This window comes from Branchiostoma floridae, chromosome 7, assembly GCF_000003815.2.
Source record: "Branchiostoma floridae strain S238N-H82 chromosome 7, Bfl_VNyyK, whole genome shotgun sequence".
Taxonomy (NCBI): Eukaryota; Metazoa; Chordata; class Leptocardii; order Amphioxiformes; family Branchiostomatidae; genus Branchiostoma; species Branchiostoma floridae.
Genome location: NC_049985.1, coordinates 10,831,001 through 10,847,950, shown reverse-complemented (window position 1 = coordinate 10,847,950; position 16,950 = coordinate 10,831,001). Strand labels below are relative to the sequence as shown.

The 16,950-nt window shown below is 42.6% G+C and overlaps 1 protein-coding gene across 1 annotated transcript; it reads right to left on the bottom strand.

Moving 5' to 3' along the window:
• Positions 1-6,880: 6,880 nt before the first annotated feature.
• On the bottom strand, positions 6,881-16,361 carry LOC118418802 (alkaline phosphatase-like). The gene is made up of 12 exons (XM_035824847.1): positions 16,208-16,361; positions 15,160-15,262; positions 11,945-12,096; positions 11,626-11,775; positions 11,158-11,326; positions 10,676-10,851; positions 9,371-9,569; positions 9,047-9,187; positions 8,665-8,747; positions 8,466-8,577; positions 7,993-8,136; positions 6,881-7,690 (listed from the first exon to the last, which is right to left on the bottom strand). The coding sequence occupies exons 2-12, from the start codon at positions 15,227-15,229 to the stop codon at positions 7,413-7,415; spliced, it is 1,674 nt and encodes a 557-aa protein (XP_035680740.1). The 5' UTR covers positions 15,230-15,262; positions 16,208-16,361; the 3' UTR covers positions 6,881-7,412.
• Between the last annotated feature and the right edge of the window lie 589 nt (positions 16,362-16,950).

Here is a 16,950-nt window from a genome sequence, read left to right as displayed (position 1 = left end):
CACACCTAACTCAGTTCTAACACCAGTAAATCATAAACCACAGTTAGTTCAGAGCTTTTTTGCAACATAAACTATAGAGATATGAATCATTACACATGCAAAATTTCATCTAGATGAGACAACTGGAAGTGGGTCAGAGTTATTACTTATTGAACGCCCCTCGTAGCCTTTAAAGTTATAAGTTTATCCATGTGAACCAGCGGAAAGGGAAATATCATTCTGGACTTTCATATGATAGTCACGCCGTGTTTGTGTACCTTGTAACTTTGATCGCTTTCCTGGCCTTAATATCAACTAAGGTTGGGTAATATGAAGTGAAGTGAATATCCACTGGGCACAACAGAGGATGTTCTACTTCACAGTTCATTGGCACGCCTTGTAAGATTTTGCTGTGATCAGGCGTCATAGTTCATGAGATTAGTAGAGAGGAAATATGGAACATCGTACATAACGTCACTGTCACTCTACAAGACAAATACATCAGCGCCAGGCCTGCAGTGATTAGAAATGTATTTTTACACATCTTCTAATCAAATTAGGGGTATATCTTCCCAAAGAACATTTTTTTTCAGTTTTGCTATGCCGGAGTGGTCGTGAACCTTAAAGGTGAGAGAGTCAATGAGACAACATGGCAGTCAGGATGCCACATTAGGTCTAAACTAATGCCAATAGTAGGGGGGAAGTAGGAGGTGCAATTATCACACATGTTCACGCCTTTTCGTCAGGAACTTGCTCATCTTAATTCTATTATGTTACTGTAATAAGGGCACCACAGGGGCCAACTTGGACATGTCTTAAATTACCAGACCTAGCTGCGATCTACCTTGGGACAGATGTCCTGATACTCCCCTCTACACGTGGCTACCCACGTTCAACAAGAATACAGTGCTTAACTTCCAGTCGTACGTGTAAGTGTGAGGGTTACTTTCTGTCAGACAGCGGTCTAATGACACCCACCCTGCCAATACAGCCCATTAGCAGTCATTTCAAACCCGAATGACGTTGGGAGGCTGAATGAACACTTCCTCTCATATCTCTCTAAAGCACTAGATACGTACAGGCACTACTACATTTGTAACATGATGAATTTCAACAACACCAATCAAGCTTTTAAGGCTTTTACACAAATTGGACACGTTGAACTTCACGTGGCAATCCGAGCGGATGCTTCGCTGATAGCTAATCAGATTTCAATGTATGACGTCTTTGAACTTATTAATGGCCTAAAGAGTACACAGACAAACAGATTGTTTCATTATAATTTTAGCTAGCACGTTTGTTGTACGCATCTGTGTAAATTGTGGTTCGTATGTCGCTTGCTGAGGAAACGTTAACCTTTGGACCAGGGAAGTCTGAACAAACGGATAGTTTAGTATGCTGGTTAAAGATTTTAACGACCTTACCAACCACTCCACCACTCTTATTGCCATAAATGAATGAAGTTGTTTAAGACTATATTCACCAACTTAACCAACAACTCTACAGTATTTTACTGTCATATGGATGAAGATGTTTTAACATTCTCATGTGGCAGATCTATACTTAACGACTCAACTGTTAGAAGAGTATGCCTATTTTTGTCAATAGATAGGACTAACAATGGTTTCTCATGTCTAACATCAACTCAGATAGCTGAAGACTGCTTCTCTTTTTTCACAGAGGATGGGGACGAGGAAAGAATGATCAGCTAAGATTGAGGGGGAAGGGGGGCTTCTTGGCTTTTGTTTCGTCCGACAGATATCAGGCTGAGCTGGTGATGAGTTGATGTTATACGAGAGAAGCCTTGGTTGGCCCTATCTACTGACAAACGTATGCATACTCTTCCAACAAATGTTCTTTACACATCGATATTGTCAGTCTCCTCTCTCCATTTACGAAATGCATTTACGTCAATGGGTTGTAATATGTAGTTCACATAGTAGCTAAACTGACATACGGCAGGAACTAGAAAGATAAAGGTACGCAGATTTGTACCCTTGGGAAAGGCGCTTGCCCTGCATTTCTGTACTTCACTTGGACAAAAATTAATCAAAAATGAGTTACGGTATAAGGCTTATAAAACTGGTGGAAAGACCTGGATGGGCACCCCCCCCCCGCGCTTTCCCCCATGCTATGTTCCAGACACAGTGAAGTAAACTAAAAATGAACTTCCCTGTGTCTATTTCCTTCTACCATAGAGTCTATACACGGGCGATGGGGCTTGGGACAGTTAAGATTTAAATTGTTCTATACTTAACAGTCCTCTCCACTGGAAGTACTCTCAGAGCACGGGCGAGAGAGGTGAGTATAGTACTACGGAGTTCCACTGAATCGTTACAGGTAGCCTGGGTACCGACAGCCGTGCTATAGTCGGTAAGCCATCGGCCTGGGAAACAACGTGCCCCGCCGCCAAAACAGCACGCGCACCCTGGTTATCAGTGACCGGGTGCCATAGCTCTGGTTGCCAATAGGGATCGGTTGCCAACTGTGGGCTCGTGACGGCGAAAGGGCTTCAATGCGATAGGGCGATAGTGCAGCGCGAAAGGGCTATAGTTTAAAGCATGGGTCTAGTGTCCAGGCAACGTTACGAGGTAATTTATCTAATAGATATTGACAGAAAAAGCGCACTAGCTAATCACCACATGATCTTTAGCCCATGTGTACGTTGCTGACGTGAAAAGCATGCTGTTGCTCCTTTGGCTGAGCAAGGCATACTGTTGATGTGACCACAAAGGCCATCATTTTTCCTAATCACCGGACGGCCCGTGTTCTGATCTATACCGATAGCCAGCACGTGGACCGGTTTCACGTATCCGATACAGATTTCAGCAGGCTGCCCAGGGTAACTGTTCAGTCAGTTGAGAGAGCACACTGACTGACTATACGGACCTTCATTACCGTTGCCAAAAAGGTTATGTTTTAGTTGTGCCATGTTGTAGTGGGTGTGGTGTGGGTGCGTGTGTGTATGTAGGTCAACAGCATAACTAGAGAAACTGTTCTTCTTCATGATATTTGGTAGGTGAGTTGCGGTTGTGAAAACAAAGGTCATGTTCGAAAATAACAACATAACTTGAGAGGGTATGGGTAGTTTTTCATGATGTTTAGTGGATAGGTAGGCGATGCAAAAACGGTCAGGTTCGATAATGGGCCTCCTGGTGGTGAGTTGCGGTACTGCAGCAGAGCTTCATAGTTGGAGATCAAACTTTCTGCAAGCGCCAGGTTCACGATTATTTTAGTAGTGGATAGGTTAAGGGCCAGAAATTAAGTGGTCTGAGGGAATTTCCAACCGCTTTTAGATTTGATAGGTACTAGTTTAGTAACCGAATGAATGAGGTATTTAAGTCTTGAATAAAGGTACTCTCCATACTGAGCGTTTAATTTTATCTGGTGAAGGTATGTGTTTGTGGAACCACCAGTTACTCTTAAACTTTGTGTGCATTAATTTATCATAACGGAGACGTCAATTAGAATAAAAGGATAGATGGAATACTACAAAGGTAACGCTTGCAGTCAAATGCATACGATTTAGCCTAACAACTTACTGCTAAAAGTATATTCATTCTTACTCAAACGCATTAACGTATATAGTAACCACCCACCATCACTCGGCGGCTAGTTATGTAACGTAATGTAATGGTTCTGTAGTCTTTGAGGCCCTAGGGGTAGTGGGTTGTTCAGTCTCTTCGTCTATGGTACGGTGTTGGAAGTTGAAGCTCATCCCTCTCCTTGCTCTTTACCTCGGAGTCCCCAAAAGTGGAGTACCGTTTTTACAACTCGTAAGAATGAGGAAAGTCGTGTTAAGTGACTTTCCTAATGACACAACGCCTAGCCAGAAATGCCAGGAATCAAACCTGCGTCTTTTCGATTTTGTAGCCAGGCGCTCGGCTATTCAGATGCCTCACAGTGTATTATATAAGGCGACCTTGCAGACCATATCCCAGTCACTCCACCACTTATCCCCTGCACATGGATCTCCAGCTGGGTCTAAATCCCTACATGGCTAAATATATCTGCAACCTTTGTTGAGGATTACTGCATTGAAACTACTAAGAATCATCAGAGCAAACCTTCAGTTACTCTCGTGTCTCAAACGACTGGTGTTCAAGGTAATTAGACAGACTATCACCGACTGACAAGCACATCGTTAACACCGTATTTTTACACAAGCCTGAAAGTGACTCGTGCTCTGTAACTATACATTTGTCGCTAGTGTAAGTACGACTAACAAGCAATACTTCACTGTGTCACAAAAAGTCTAGATATTTTACATTAACCATGAGTGTCAGCAGAGTCCATGTTAATGGCAACATTGCAGGATTTATCTCAATAACGTACCTTCCAGAGACGAAATCACAGAGAAAGAATTTCAACGAGGTAACGTTTCAATAATAAACATAATTCCCAGTTATATTTGTGTTTTGGACATTATTTCATATGACAGTTCAGATACGTTTTGTTCATCAAATCGTTTTGTCTTCCCTGTCCTTGGTGCTGAAAAATTACAATATAGCAATACGACGCTTGTGACTGCAACTCTCGCTGTATGAGAGCACTCCCGTGTCGGTACATAACAGATCGAGTTATTTGTACCATTTGTTCGGCGCCTAGGCGGTTTCTCGTGATATTTGCATTCGATATTTCCAGTTGTTTTAGCAAACAATCAGCAAAACTCCACATAAACACTGCTTTTCACCAGTAAGTGTTACTATTAATAGTGCACCAGAAACGCGGCCATATTTGTCCAGGAGATTAGAGTAAGTCGCCTGTCCCTATTTCCAGTCTCAAATGTAACTGATATCGTTCGGGGGAAGAAACTGGCTCAGTTTTGTCGTGTACAAGGGGTCGTTCACAACATATTCGTATTTTGACATTTATCCTCAAACAGTAAGCTGAAAATTGCCCTATCTACGGTTATCCAGCCATATTCAACTCTCAATTCTGGTTTGATAGCTTGGGTATGTGAGGCATAGCTATTTCTTGTTCTTTTCTCAGATGTATTAGATACACCAGTTCACCAGTTTATTTGTCATTTTGTACATTGAGTCTGCAATTTTTTTCTTTAAGTGTCACCAGCTGTGCATTTTTCTGCAATGACACTAGCATCCGTAGTTGTTCGTGTATAAATCTGGAAGCTTGGTCCTATACCCTTGTCCAAGTTATCAGATTTTTATATGTGGATTCTATACTGTTGTGGTGTTACGGCCTGGTGAAGGACCAAAACAGGATATTAGACTACTAACGGTCACCGTTGGCTAGGCTTGTTTTCACGGAGTGCACGTGCATTTTACTGTCGGTATATACACGTGCTCACAGACTGAGAGTAACCGGGGTATAGAATTCGAAGGGCAGTTGTATGCCTCGTTGCCTTCAGCTGAATGCCTCGTTAAGGCCATGTTGATTTGATTATATGGATGTCGTCCACGTGTGCATAAACTTTCGATAGTCAAAAGGAAAATGTTTTCAACCACATAATTATAATTTAGATGATACAAAGCAGATGTAAAATGAGCAAATATATACCGTAGATTGAACAAAACATGCACAATGGATACCATAAAATGCCAAAGCGAATTCCAACGTCAAAAAAAATTTGAAAGAACAGGAATATAGCATTTATTGCATGTTGTGTGTGTTTAGTTGTTTTTTCCACCTACCTGATCATTTAAATTTCACTTCTAAGGAAGGCAGCTTTTTATGCCCAACTTTTTATTCGCACGCTCGCATCAGTTTGGGTTTTTCCATATTATGTCATCTATATAATCCAATTGACGTGGCCTAATAGGGCTGATTGGGCATAGAAGTGCAGCAGCCGAGCACTAAATGATCATTTGTGCTGTGCACGGGGTGAGCGGGCTATGGACGTGACCGCAATGGTTATCAAGTCTACTTAATCTGCACACATCGCATGCAAGCCAAAAGCGATGGGAAAAGGCGTACCTTACACAAGGCTTGTGTTTACACATGAAACCCTGAGCTTGTTATCTAAATTGAAATGGTTTATTAAAAGGCAACTAATAGACACACGAATTACTATATTCAACAGCAGATGGTTACGTGTAAATCCAGATCTAATTAAAACCATCGTTTACATTACGTAATCTTCACAGTGGTAAACTACAACGGTGTTAAAGCCGTGGACGCCTGCAAACTTATTAGCTGCAGTGTTTTTCCTCTGTGACGACACACAGAGGAACAGTGGAAACACACCATGGGTGCGTTATCTTCCCAAATGCAGGGTGTTCTGATGTGACAGAGTGATCCATTCCATAATAAAGCACGCCTGTTCTGTCCTCATCACACGCACGTGGGCGAGCCCCGTGCTGGGACCGTGAGTTCCCATCCAACCCGTGCACCCTCCTGTGGAAGGGTCCCGTGTGGACCGCGCTACACATGCAGAGAGACGAGTACAGTAGCATTGGGACAGGCAATGGCGGTCACGCGTCGAAGTCGGGCAGACAAGACGCCTGGAAGTGTTTTTAACACTTAAGTAATGTTTTATGAGTCAGGCTGCAGCAAATGAATTGTATGGATGACATTCCACACAGAAACCAAATCTAATGTGAGAAGGCAGGAAAGAAAAATGTTGGCAGAGAAAACCGAAACGGCTACATTGTCAAATTAGGCCTCCTTTTCACAAGCCGGCGATCGCGATGCGCTCTCATTGCGACCTAAATAGGATAAGTGTATCTTTCGCTTTCACACTGGGTACATCATACAAAATGTAAAAGTGTGACCGAGAAGACAACAAAACACACAGAGTCTCTTTTCTATACAATTCGTTGAGCAATATGTCGAATTCTAGGTCGCAGAGAGAGCGCGGCGAGAGCGCCGTCCCAATGCCATGGAAAGGTGTATATGACCATAATGGTTGTAAAAGGGATTGAAGCAACAAAACATGGTATCACAGTCAGTAATGTTTTTTATTCTGTATTCATGAAGTGCAGAAAGTGACACTAGTGTGTTAACAGCCTTGTATCACGCACTACATCTAAACTCATGGATACCACGCTATTATTGTCACTTGATTTATGGAACTACCAAACTATTACACTTCTGAATCTACAAATGATACTAATGGTTACCTCACAGGTGTCACAGGCACGTGTATTCTCTCTCGTCACTAAATGTCTTATCCATAGACAGTACCAGTGAGCCCGAGAATCCCGGGGGAGCAATCTTTCATGCTGGTATAATGGCATAAGCCGCATGCAGGAAATAGGCCTACGGTGACATGGTCCATACTACAAGCAAGAACATGCAAATTGCAATGAAGTCAAGTTGGACTACAAATTTTAAGATTAACTGGCAGTACGAGACATACGTAACAATGATTTTACTAGGATTTCTTTGATATGCTAAGATAAACTATGGCTATTAGAAAAGAAAGAATCAGGCTAATTGATTTATTTCATCATTCTAAGTAGTTTGTACCCTTAGACCCACGCAAGCTGCAAAATGATGGACAAGAGCACCATTGCAGTGCTGAAGCTCCCCCTGGCGGTTCCAGAAGCCACCCTTTCTTCCCGATCACAATCCTCCGCGTACTCCCCCAGACAGGCCGCGTACTTCATGACGTGAGCGATGTAGTTCTGCTCGTGCACGCCGTGGAACAGGTGAGCCATGGGGCCGTCAGCAAAGATGGCGACGTCCTCCGCTCCATGACTCTCTCTTATCATGGGCACGGCGCTCTGGTGCACATAGTCTGGGTTTGCTGTGGACAGAATGATCCAGTTATGCTTTTGTCTGTTAACGTGAAGCACGTGGCCCTTTTCTACTTGCTCACCACGCCTGAAGAATAGTTTACCAGATCGTATAATCATTATAAAAGTATTCAATTCTTTGCCCTTTTACCTTTGTCAATTTAATCCAACGGAGAGAAAGAAAGCTGTAACACTTTTAGATATATTTGTCAATGACGATACCCCCAGCAATGGTACAAGCGACGATCACACATTTCGCCATTCACAATTAGTCCCGACGCTATAATCTCGTACTTGTCTTCAAGTCTCGTACCTGTGTCCACGTTCGTGATGTCCTCGCGAGGAGCGGAGATGTTGTAGCCCGGCCCGGTGCCGTACTGAATCGCCGTGTACGGTTTGCCGTCTGGGACAAGCTTAGCGCCGACGCTTTCGACAACATAATCCGGGTCCAACTTGCCTAAGACAGAACAATAAAATTTGAAGATGACTAAGTTTTCACAATGAACACTACGAGTTTTGCTTCCTTTGATATTTACTTTTTTCCATATTTCAAAAGTTAGGACAAGTCGAGCAACTTAACGGTCGTTTGTAGACTCACCCTAGCGCCTGTAATTGACACTGCAATAAACAATTCAGCTTGTTTTTTGGGTCCGTTCCTTCCCGATGCGTTTCCTCAAACAACTGCCAGAAGAAATTCGCCCCTCAAGTTATCGTCATTTCTACCAACACAGGTCAACTTCCAAACAAACAAACAAAATCATCGAGAGATCAAAATGGTGAAACTACCAAATACGGGGCTGCCTCTCGCCGTGTCCCAGCCCCCCAGACTGACGGTGTGGGCGTGGTCAGCCGTCACGACGATGAGAGTCTCATCCAGGTTCAGCAGGTCTTTAGCAACCTGCAGCGTCAAACAGATAAAAACATCATTAACTTGCTAGTCATACTACCTGGAAAATGTGGTTGAAGTTAACAAAATATAATGTACCTCTACGGCATCGTCAAATGCCACGGCTTCGTTGATGGCCTTTACGGCTTTGCCTTCGTGATGTCCATGGTCTATCCTAGAACCTGAAAAAGAAAGTAAGCTGAAACTTAACAATTATTCTTCTATGACGATTAGGCAGTAAATTCCATATTATTTAGTCATTTTAAGATCGCAACAAGGTAGTCCCTAGCAGCCGTCTCTGAGACGTTGTGTGGTTCAGTAACGCCTTGCGGGATCGATCCATGAGATGCCATAAATTTCAAACGTTTTATTGTCCCCAAAAGAGATTATCCCATTTTTGTCTATATCACATTAAGTTGCCTATGTAAACATTAAGTTGAAAGCATGTTTCGTTGTTGATGACTGGTTTCTGCAGAAATACCTTGCACGAGCAGGAAGAAGCCGTTTCTGTTCTTCTGCAGTATCTGGATGGCAGTTCGCGTCATTTCCGCCAGGGTAGGTTCTTCTGATGGTGAATCATCTCTGTCTGTCATGTATTTCATATGACTCGGCTCAAAAAGACCTGTGTACAAAAATTTTGCAATAGCAAAATCCCTTTGATGCCGTACTGGTACGTAAAAATCGGCACGTAGTAACGAGAGGTGCATCCTTACATGAACCTCTATATAATTTTTTTTTACAAAATTTGTTTGGCAAAGTCAAATCAAAAACTAAACCTACATTTACCACCATGGTAAAAACCTACCCAGAAGATAGTCCGTGTTTTGTGGATTAACAGTTCGGAAGTCCGTCCCGTTCCAGACGTAACGCGCTGATGTCTTCCCGAACAGCCAGTCCTGCACCAGGTTTCTGCCGTCACTCCGGACGCCGTTAGATCCGGGGTCGTTCGGATACTCCGGGTCGGTACCGGCATGGAAGTGCCTGCGTCCGCCGCCAAGGATAACCTGTTACGGAGCAATGACTCATGCTTTTGTTGCTTTAGATGTCACATGCTTCTTTTACTTACATTTTTTTTTATACGTTAAGGTCAAAGGAAAACATGTGCAAAAGGTCATTGTCACGATGTCGCTGTAAACATCATCACTTATAGCCCTATCTAGACAGGGGGAGGGGACAACAATGCCCGCGCCAACTTTGACTTCGTATAACCACCGAACGACGTGTGCTACAGCTACGTAACTTGGTGAGAAATATCGTGGGCAACAACTTTATGATAAAACTATATGAGCTTGTTATTTTTCGTGCCATCGCCCCGGGTTCGTGGTGACCGCCGCGTGGCGCAGCGGTAGCATGTCCGGATTTGCACCGAGAGGTTGCGGGTTCGAATCCGCCTACCGTGCCACCGATCTTGTGCCCTTGGGAAAGGCACGTGCACTTTACACGACTTTCCTCACTTTCCTCAGGTAAAAATGGGTCGTCCCTCGGATAGGACGTTAAATGGAGGTCCCGTGTATGGGGAGTGTCACACCCCATGCACGTTAAAGAACCCCCACACGTGCGATGGTGCGGTGTGCGATGGAGCAAATCATTCTGTCTGGAGTTGGTGATTCACTACAAATCACCCGGACGGAGGCCTGGCGAACCTTCGTGTCGTATCAGCCACACGGTGATTTACATCATTCACCATGCCCCGGAGAGGAGATGTTGTGCTGCCCTTACGGCTGATTGATCAGCCTACGGCTGATTAAAAGGCTATGGGACGAACGAACGAACGAACGAACGTCCCGGGTTTCTGACAGGCAGATTTTACCAAATTTATTAATTTCGGTTTAGATAATGACGTTTCAACGTTTTCTTGCTAGACCACAATCGTTTTCCAATAGCATTAACATCCTATGTAATGTTACACTTATGATTATGTATTCATAATTTATGTTAATTTGGTGACGTCATTGGTCAAAATCAAAGATGGCGGATCATGCCATTAGGGACGGTAAATCAGGTTAAACAGCCCCCACCCCATCCCAGAAAGGCACCAAAAGTCTGGTCTACATGGATTAGAAGACGTTCAGAATAGCGTCAAAACCACACGGGTTTTACATGACGGTACCTCAATGCCGGGATTGTCGTCCACTAGTTGAGCAGAGATGTCCCTACAGCCGTTCTCGATAGCTTCAGGCGGGAGAATGCTATCCACCTCCCACCGGCGGTTGGCCGTGTGAGCGTAGGCTGCCGCCGTGGAGGCGTGTGTTACACGGGCTGTCGACACGATACCGGTTGACTTACCTTCGTCGGTAATACAGAGGCAAGTTTCAGAGCAAAGCAATAGTGTTGATTTATGATATGACATTTATTTCAACTATGTTCTAGTCTTCAACTATGTTCTAGTCTTCTTCAGAATGTCTGTCCAGATATCCTTGGGCACGTGACCTTGCAGACACGTCACGTAAGCAATGGACACGTCACGTAAGCAATTTGTTGGAAGTTGGTGTCGTGCCCCGATTCGGTGTCTTATTTCCTTTTGTGTTAAATTCTACTATGATTTTGTCTACCAAAACAAATAAAATTCAAAACTAAATCCTGGAAACCCACCTGCATACTCTGCCCAGGATAAAACTGACGGGACTTCCCTGCCTTTTGAAGAGCCACAGTCTTCATTCCGCGCCCTGCCGTCTAACCCGAGTGTTGCCCACCTCGCCTTCACACCGCAAAGGTACGCGGTGGCCGTCACTTCCGGCGTTTGGGCATCTATGTTGTAGGTCTGGAATAAAAACAATATAGAAACGTTCACATTATATAAACATCAGTACGTTACAAGTGACACAGCTGTTATTACCTTATATTGCCCGGTAATTTAGAAAATTTTGAATATTGTATGTATGAGATCTTCGATTTCTTTCTTGTGTTGTCATCATGTTTGCTAGTATTGTTGATGTATTTTGTTCGCAAAACACGTGTTGATTCTTTCTATAAACTAAGCATAAAATAGGACATCATTACCTGGGTTTAAATCTTCAGGTAAAACAAAGGCGAAAGTATGTGAGCTGGAAATTACGTTACCTTGGACAACGCCACATGCGGCAGTGTCTCCATGTTCAACACGGTCTCTTCTCCAGAGTTCCCCGCCTTTTGACCCTTCAGGATCCGTGCTGCGGTCACAGTGACCACGCCCATCCCGTCGCCTAGGAACAGCACCACATTCTTTGCAACCTAAAAACGAAAAGATCAAGTTTTAAAAAGTCTTGAAAAGGGAAAAGCTAGAAATGAAATTCAGTAGAAATAGTACATCTCACACTGGGTACTAATTAATACTTGAAAAAATGATTTTACTCGAAGATTTCAATGACGAAAATAAGGAAGACTGTTCCTTATGTCAAACCTTCGTCTTGTGGTTCTTTTGGATTCGCAAGGCGTCTTGGATGGAGGTTTTCGCCATGTTGTTCCAAAACTGTGGGTTCTTTTCGACTTCCGGTGCCCCTCCAATTTCTCTGGTGTTACGTCTCACGCTGTGAGCGTGCTCGTCCACTGAAACTTTTTTAGTTCGAAATTGCATTGGAAACGGATGAGATTTCTTGTACAAACTTTGCCCATGAACACATAACGCTACAAACTATATAGTTTAGAATGAAATTCATTGAAAAACGTTCTATTACCATTACTTGTCTTCAAATAAAACTTATATATATTTTTTTATATCATTCTATCCTGTTATTGGTGTGGATGACTGTCTTATTGACGTTCGTTACCCTTGACTAAACATCTTGACAATGCCTAGTTATACAAAAAGATTGAGCCCCTTTAGAGAAAGATTTCAGAATTCCGGGCATTGTGAAAGTCTATTGTTTCGGCATTATGGAGGGGTCTCACTAAATACCGAAAACAACCGAAAACAACCGAAAACTACCAAAAACAACCGAAAACAACTTTCACTACATACCGAAAACAACCGAAAACAACTCTCACTAAATACCGAAAACAACCGAAAACAACTTTCACTAATTACCGAAAACAACCGAAAACAACTTGAAACTACCGAAAACAACTCGACACAACCATAAACAACAGACAATCATTTCACTGGGCTATTATTTAATAATTTTGACTTTATTTTGGACAGGGGCTAGGCTAGGATGGATTTATTTCTTTGACGACCCATGTTATTAGTACAATATTAGAAATAATAAAGTCAATGATCTCCTTTGCCTGTCCGAATATATTAATGTTCGAATTCAGATTCACGGATCCTGTCACGGGGACTGCTTGGTCAACTCGCAAACTCATCAATGGATATCTATACTACTTGGCATCTATTGTGTAACTCCAAGCAGAGGTAACGGTAGGGGCGGGGGTATTGGCCGCAACAAGAAATCGCAGTCACTGCTATCCCCCGATGAAACCTCTGCTTGGAAAATAGGTTTGCTTATTCAATAAGCCGATTTACTGCTGGCAAATTCTGCTGCCTATTTAGCTAATGTATTTTTTTCTAGCAACCAAAGCAATCTAGTTTATTTCTTGCTCAATTATAACGCATTTCCGCTGCCTAAACAAATCGGTTTAAATGGAAAAACCGCAAACGCGTGTTGCCACAGAGGCCCCATATTCTGGATGATCAAAATAAGGATTCTGCTCTATACCATAAAACAGCGTGTGATGGAAAGGTATTTTCACCGGCTACATCCCCTCTGCTGGAAGAGTCCTTCATTCAGAATCACCTCATTCTCTCTCTCAGCCGTGAGGAAAATAATTCAAGGGATAGTAACCAGTAGATGAAGATAAAATAGACATAAGTAGTTGTTTACTAGTTGTTTTCCGGCTGTTTTCGAGTTCAGATCGGTTGTTCATGATTGTTACCTCCATGAAATGTCATGGAATGGAGGTTATATTTTCTGTTATGTGTCTCTGTCTGTGTAGATGATTACTCAAGAACGGCTGGATGGATTGGTTTCATACTTGTTGCGTTGGTGGGGTGTGATGAAAGCTCGAATCGATGAGATCTTGGGAGCCGTATCTGTCGTTATAATTGATGTAATAATATCAGAAATCACCCCTGTATTTGAGATATATTAGTACAGGCATCGTGCTTTAAGTGTTTGTTAATGGGCTTAGCTGCAAGCAGATAGTGAGGTGACAGCTGTTTGGGGAACCCCCAGTAGTTTTATTTATGTCTGCTTAGGACTGTTTGAATTATTTGTAACAGTTGGCACAGTAGTTACCTCCATGAAATGTCATGGAGGTTATATTTTCTGTTATGTGTCTCTGTGTACAAGATTACTCAAGAACGGCTAGATGGATTGGTTTCATACTTGTTGTGTTGGTGGGCTGTGATGACAGCTCGAATCGATGTGATTTTTGGCGCCGTATCTGTCGTTATAATTGATATAATAACATCAGAAATCCCCCCTATATCTGCGATATATTGGAACAGGCATCGTGCTTTAAGTGTTTGTTAATGGGCTTAGCTCCAAGCAGATAGTGAGGTGATTTGTATGACAGCTGTTTGGGGAACCCCGAGTTTTTTTAATATGATAATTAGTTTTATTTATGTCTGCTTAGGATATCATGGAGATGTGAAGCGTAAGTATAATTGTAAGAAGTTGAGGTACATTTAACGGTAATGCTTAACAGGTATGGATGTCTCACATACTGTACTGCTGATTTGAGTGACATGGTGATTAAAATGCCATTAGGTCCTCTTATCTTAGATGGGTTGGGTGTCAGAAGTTTTATGGGCGATACAGATGTTCTGATTTCGTTACGATAAGGGACAGTTGTTAGTTGTCTCTTTCGTAGCCAATGGTACTTGTTTTTTAGCAGACGGGGTTGGCGCCAAGTATTCATCTTACAGTTGATGTAGGGCTATCAAAGGAAAGTGTGCATCTCATTTTTGTACCGTGTGAACAGCTGATGTTATGACATTTTGGTGGAAAATCAAATCACCATCTGACTAAAGTTGGCCACATCCCTTCTTCTTCCTGAGTTTCCCAACTTCCTCCCACCACGCCGCTCTGAGGCACATAGTCGAACCTCAATAATGCTGACAACCTTAGACAGTTTAAATGCCAAACATCAAGCTTAGGGAACACCACGCTACCATATGCCGTCGACCTCTTAAACGCACATTACACAATTAAGTGTCACCTTTTAATAATTACTAATCAGATGGACATTCTCTGTGTCATTAAATAAATACACCACTACTTTCCCATAACATTTATAACCATTACTCTCGAATACAACCGACTATAAACATACATACCATCCACAAAAAAGCAATAAATATTTCATGGAGGTATGAGGTCCCCGAACTCTAGTTTTGACATGTTTTAGGCGGTTTCGAGTTGTTTTCGGTATTTTTTCGAGTTGTTTTCGGTTGTTTTCGGTAGATCTCAAGTTGTTTTCGGTTGTTTTCGGTAAATTTCAAGTTGTTTTCGGTTGTTTTCGGTATTTAGTGAGACCGTAATGGGGTGTGGCCTATGGTGTTTGTTTCTTTTACGTGAAGTGGTTTGACGCCTGAGGTTCCAACATACATGGGACCGAATCTAAAGGCTTGGTGTCCATTCCGACGGTGAAATGTATCAAACAAAGAACTCTTACCTGCTGATTCCACTGTCACGACAACAGCAAGCAGGAAATACACCACCAATAGAGCCGTAGTTGTAGCCATCTTCCCTCTACGAAGGTGTTCCAACCTGCTAATCTGTGGCCACGTAGATTACGGCAATTAATCGATATACACATCACTACATGTACTAACCATTTTAGTACAAAGGACTGATTCAATGGCACAAACCGAAAAACCTTTACATGTAGACTCTCCCATTATCAAGGTGACGAAAGCTGTTTTCTTGTTGATGTTAGGAAGTAGCTTCCTTTTGAGTAATGTCATTCACTTTTGCATGACCTCACCAAATTGTGTTTACAACGCAAAGGGATACTTACAACAAGTTAAAGGTGAACATCATCAAGCATAATTTATGAAAATCAGGGCCACACATTGGATAACACAACTCAGAAATGTCTTGTCTTGAGAAAACAAAGCTTCTGTGACCTTTTGCTTATCACGTGATAAATCTGACCAACTACGCAGCCCGACCCCCCCCCCCCCGTGGGAATACCAAGATGACTGTTTGGACAGTTCTGTCCATAGAAGCGACAAACAAGTGCCGATGAGTGCACGGAACCATTTTTTTTTTCAATTTGCAAACTGACTACGTTAACCCGGTTAGTCAAAGATAACCAAACTCTTTAAACGGCTACCAAGGTCTTCCCTTCAACGATTTACAACGTTTACAATGCCCTCTTGTTACGACCACGGTAAAATAGGCAAGATTGTAGTGACCTGTTCTCCCAGCTTCTAGAAAAAAGACACCTGTCCGTCTAGACGTTTCTCAATAGCACTTGCTATATCAACTATCATACCAAAATTTAAACTGAACAGAAAAGTAGTTAAAACATGAGGCAACACTGTAAGCAACCGGTACATACCGTAGAGGGACGTCTCTGTAGATGAACTAGATGAAAGGGTGCTTCTAGGGAGACAATCTAGAACCACGTCTTGTTCTGAGAAAGTCGAAAAGTCAAATGACCGACAAAATAAGACTACTTGTGTCCTTCTTCGTATCACGTGATAAATCTGACCAACCTGGAACTATTCAAATAACAGGCGAAAAGAATATGTGAGGGTCCATCCAGTATGACCAAAGGAGCGTACTACATGTGCTATAGCTACAACGGCTGGCATCAAGGCTGAGGACAGGTGTGTTCCACTGCAAGGTGGCTGCAGAGGGCAGAGATAATCAACAGTACAGGTCAGGGGTTAGACCTCAAACCCATGAACAAATAGAGCTAGTTATGAATAAATATGCAATCCTTATGTTATGGGTCTAATGGACTATTCCATTAGAGGGTAGAACAAACAGTTTTAGAGTACAGTCAACCCTGCCCAAGACCACCCAGGGGACCGGAAAAAAGCGGTCGATTTGGACAGGTGATCGCCTGAATCCGAGCCCCTCCCGTGGGAATACCAAGATGGTTGTTTGGACAATACTGTCCTATTTATTAAAGAAGCGACAAACTGGTCCGAACAGTACACGTGTCATTGTCTCACGTTTTAGTCCTTATGATGGGAGTGGTTATAAAACAAAACCAATTCAATAGAATATCAACTACATATACAATTTTCTAAGGGATCCATAATCTCAGAATGGCCAAAGACTGACTAGTCCCGAGGGAATTAGTATAGATGTTTCAAACGTGGAAGTTCTGCATTTACCACCGTTGTTATATATCCAGATATAGGGACAGGAACAGCAATGGAAACTGTAGGATAACAAAGTAGGTCATGATAACTAAAGACGACTTCCAATATGAGCTAGAAGATACAAA

Excerpts from the sequence above, each read along its gene's own strand:
- LOC118418802 (XM_035824847.1), bottom strand. The coding sequence starts at position 15,229 with ATGGCTACAACTACGGCTCTATTGGTGGTGTATTTCCTGCTTGCTGTT. Across the intron at positions 9,570-10,675 it reads ACGACAATCCCGGCATTGAG|GTTATCCTTGGCGGCGGACG; the intron begins GTACCGTCATGT and ends GCTCCGTAACAG. Across the intron at positions 8,578-8,664 it reads CATTTGACGATGCCGTAGAG|GTTGCTAAAGACCTGCTGAA; the intron begins GTACATTATATT and ends TTGACGCTGCAG.